Source organism: Aplysia californica, unplaced genomic scaffold (assembly GCF_000002075.1).
Source record: "Aplysia californica isolate F4 #8 unplaced genomic scaffold, AplCal3.0 scaffold00294, whole genome shotgun sequence".
NCBI lineage: Eukaryota > Metazoa > Mollusca > Gastropoda > Aplysiida > Aplysiidae > Aplysia > Aplysia californica.
The window spans coordinates 885,053-889,511 of record NW_004797564.1 but is presented as its reverse complement, the minus strand read 5'-3'; the positions used below and the strand labels follow the sequence as shown (position 1 = coordinate 889,511).

Sequence of the window (4,459 nt, the reverse complement as noted above, 5' to 3'; positions counted from 1 at the left end):
TCTCTCTCTCTCTCTCACACACACACACACACTAACACACATACACACACAGACACAAACACACGAACGCACCACGCGCGCGCGCGCACACACATGTGCGTGCAGATAAGTTCTTTGGTGCTTAGATTCGCGACAAGGTTGGGATTGGGGGTTGGATTGGAAGGAAGTCAAAGAAAAGAGGAACACAATAATTTATGTTGTTTTTATACTCACCAATAAAAAAGCCGCGTTAACGAGGAGCTTCAATAATATTAACTCTATCCGTACGTCGTGTTATACTTTCGTATCCATATGACTTGGGGAACTCTGTGCTACCACTTTCCAAAGAGGAAATTTACTCGTATATCCGATCCGTACGCTTTGCATAGCAGTAGCAGTCTGTCAAAAAGATTTTTTGACAAATACTGAACGTTTCAAAGAGATCTTCGTACTAGAAGTAGACCTATTCTAAAACGTGAAGAATACAACCCCGGGTGTACAAAATTACCCCAGTGCGTACGGATAGGGTTACGGTACGTCTTTCTACTTCTCTACAGCATGGGAACAGCGTTTTTACAAAACGAAGTCGGCAAGATCCTGGGTGAGTGCCTGGCAGAGGTGTGCGAAACTCGACCGGGGGACCCTATAGAGTTCATCGCCCATTGGCTGTACCGGCACAAGGACAGCGTGATGTACTTCCAGCAGAAGTCTGACGTCATGCGCGAGCTAGCGGAAATGGCCGCCCGTGTGGAGGAGGAGCGCAGGATGAGAAGGGAGCGATGTGATCAGCTCCGCAAACAAGTCCATGATGCGGCGGTAAGAGCCCACATTCCCCGATCGTAAATGGTCGCTTTTGATTAAATACACAACAGTACGCAAATACAGAACAGTTTACAACCATGCCACTGTCGGTCATCACTATGCAGGGCCCTGTATTTTGAGCTAGGGTTGTCGTGTCTTGCTCAAGGACACACCCCAGTGACCACCAGTCTGATCCCCGTCGAGGTTTCCAGAAATCTTGACCTACACCAAAAGTGGACATTGCCCGACCTATATAGGAGAAGTTTGATTTCATTGGTGTGAATATTTGTTTGGTCATAGAATAGAGAAAACTCTCCTTGTCTTTTAAAGAAACTGAACAAGGGTCCAAAAATGGTACCTTCGATTTTCTCAAAACAGCATTTTCAGGATAGCCCCCTTATGCTTACAAGCGACCATATATACATGTATCATACCCAGGGGGCTCTTGTGGTCTTGAAGTTAAGGTGTTCGCCTCTCATTCAATAGGTCCCGGGTTCGAATCTGGATAGCGACGGAAAATGTCCTGCTCTAAAATGGTAAAGTTTTGCTCAGTTTCTTTAAAAGACAAGGAGAGTTTTCTCTATAACCAAACAAATATTTCCACTCCTTAGACCTCGAGTAGATTGGTCTTATAGATGTAACTCTATAGAATGACCAAACACAAAAAGAGAATAGACATCTGCTTTCCTCTTGAAAAAAAATGGTGATCTGAAGATATAGCCTCAGATTATATGGATTGATTCTCTCTCTCTCTCTCTCTCTCTCACACACACACACACACACAATCACATATTCTATGTTGTAGTATATATATATATATATAAATATATTATATAATAGATAGATAGATAGACAGATAGAGATCTAGTACAGTACAACTCTTGACTTGCGCGTGAATTTGTTTATAATAGTGAGGGAGAGGTGGGCAAATCATCTGCCTCACTCTCTTGTCCTGACCCATTCTATCAAGAAACCTACATTTATGCATCTAGTGATACTTGTAGTACATCGTGAATACAATACTACATCATGTACATTGTGGTTGGGTTTCTTTTTCAAAACCTTTATATCTTTTGTTCTCCCCAGAGAAAGCTGCGTAGTGAGTGCCTTCCTTCATCGATGCTGTTTGGCCCCGATCTCTTTCAACAATACGGCTCAAGACTAGCACCGCACCTCCAACAACAGTTCTTCAACAGGAAGGGGAAGGCAATACCAGCAGCCATGAGGAGATACATGTATATGGACGGCGGCCCTGCTGGTATGATGGGGTATAAAGACGGTGCTGTTCCAATGAAGTATATGAACAGCCGTGCTGGCATGAAGCAGAAATATTATGGCCATGCACGAGCACCTTATGCAGATGGCACTATGTCTGATAGTGATATGCCCTATTGTCTGACGGGAGACAACCCGTCTTCGTACTCACCAGGAATGTTCGGACGTCTCTCTCGCCGGGAAAAACGCTTACTGAAGGCGGCACAGCTGCAGAGAGAATACATGGCCGAATGGGAGGTGACGGAAGAGTCGTGTCAACTTGTCTGTCAACATCCTCTACTGGGTCCACTCACTCGCCGGATTTGTAACGCTGATGAGATGTCAGGTGAGAAAGTATTCAATGGGTGGCTGTCCCCGTCGTTTTATGCAAGAAAAATTCTGAAATTAAGCAAACTGAGCCCAAAAAATGTGAAAGTATGCGATTCTGTTAATTTTAATAAAGAATGGTAAAGGAAAATAATCAGAAATTATGCGAAAAATGATCAAATTTTGCTAAATTATGCGGAGTGCATAAAACCACGGGGGCAGGTGGGCGGTTGGCGGGTGGTCTGGTGTCGTTTGCTCCTTCTTTCCTATACTATCAAACAACTATCATCTTTATCTCTCTCCTTCTCCTTTATATGTTTGTTACTCTCTTGTAACACCTCTAATCTTCAGCACTTATATGACCTTATTGTGTTGCAAGGGCCGTAACACTCTTACTAAAACTGAGGAAGTAATCAGTCATCCGTTGTCTTAGATTCTTAACAGTTAGAACTGATTTTTTTTTTTGGTAAGTGTTTTAAGGCGCTCGCAACTGCCTTAGGTCATATGAGCGCGTGGGACACACCAGACATTTTCAGTAGGTAGGAAATTTTGAATTTTGCCCGAGTGGCGGAATCCTACTCTTAAATTGATTTTATACCACCAAGGGATCTTTAACGTACGCAACTTGCACACTGAACCTCTGAGATTTTTCGCCCTTGTCCGAGAAGGGTAAGTGTAGATCTTTCCTACCAGAAGATTAGGGGTGTGGCTAAAAGACAGCAGTAAGAAGGAGCCAAGGAGTAGCAGTAGAAAGACTGCAGAAAAAGTCAGGAGCCCAGAGAAAGGGGCAAAGGAGGTGAGGGAGTGGGGGCAGAAAGAGAAAACGAAAGCAAACGACAGAACATGGCTAGAGAGCAGGAAAGGAGGTGAAAGGAGACAATTTTAGAGACGAAAATATTTCAGTGGCTTACCGGATTCGAACCCAGGACCTTTGAATGAGAGGCCAACACCTTAACCTATAGGCCACGAGAGCCCCTGATGTATTTTACTGTTAAATATCGATCAAACGCACACACCCCCCCTCCCACCTGTAAATTTGCAGTTCCCAAGGACACTCAGTCTTTGGGCGTCACCAATCTTCTGAGGTCATTTTCTCGCTAATCTTACCTCTGCACTCTGTCACAAAGCAACCCTCACCTGCTTTAATCGCAAACATCCCGACTTCTATTCGAGACAGATGGGCGCTTTTTTTTCCACAAAAAGCAAGACACATAAACAAGCTTTAACCCTATCTGTACGTCGTGTTTTACTATCGTATCCATACGACATGGGGAACTCTGTGCCACCACTTTCCAAAGAGGAAATTTACTCGTTAATCCGATCCGTACGTTTTGCAAAGAAGTCTGTCAAAATGATTTTTCGAGGAATACTGAAAGTATCAAAGAGACCTTCGCACTAGAAGTATTCTATAATGTGAAGAATACAACCCCGGGGATACAAAATGACCCCAGGGCATACGGATAGGGTTAAGATTAAAGCAATAACGACGACATATGCCCCAAAAATTGACGAGCAACTGATTTCACCACGCCATGACCCATTTCAATTCCACATGCTTACATATTGCCAATATCTCTCCTATTACAGAGAACCCAGACGTGTGGCACAGCAAAGACTTCAAGTGCCCGACATTTTATGACCATGAGATTTACACCAGATGCAACACAGACTCGGACAGTCTTCTGTGGATATTGTGACATCTACATCAGACTTATATATTTATAATTCAAGTTATTTTCTAGTTTTATTCCATCTACCATCACTACTACTGAAAACCAATCATACTTATATTCTATTACCATGGTTTTTGAGACAAACATCCATCTCCCTGCCTGAACAAACGTGTTTACAGCCACTGAAAACCATCACATCATTGACTTTGTAATCGATCCAGATGACATCATTGAGTACATAAGTAACAACTTCAGCTCACTCATGACATTACTTGAGCAAAAGTTGTGTCGACAAGACAAACAGGACTTGAAAAATTACCTCGTTCATCAGGGAAAACATCAAGATATGCTCCTGAATGCCAGAAGATTATCATCATTTTTGACATTCCAAGGAACGCAATAAATACACTATTCATGTTTCCATA

The 4,459-nt window shown here is 42.9% G+C and overlaps 1 protein-coding gene across 1 annotated transcript in view; it reads left to right on the top strand.

The window, feature by feature from the left end:
- The window catches only part of LOC101847738, a 5,444-nt gene extending 985 nt beyond the window's left edge, over window positions 1-4,459 (top strand). The window contains exons 2-4 of the mRNA XM_005101705.3: window positions 537-795; window positions 1,867-2,380; window positions 3,949-4,459. Coding sequence (XP_005101762.1) covers window positions 538-795; window positions 1,867-2,380; window positions 3,949-4,058 — 882 coding nt within the window. The 5' untranslated portion in view covers window position 537 and the 3' untranslated portion in view covers window positions 4,059-4,459. The remainder of the gene's footprint in view (window positions 1-536; window positions 796-1,866; window positions 2,381-3,948) is intronic.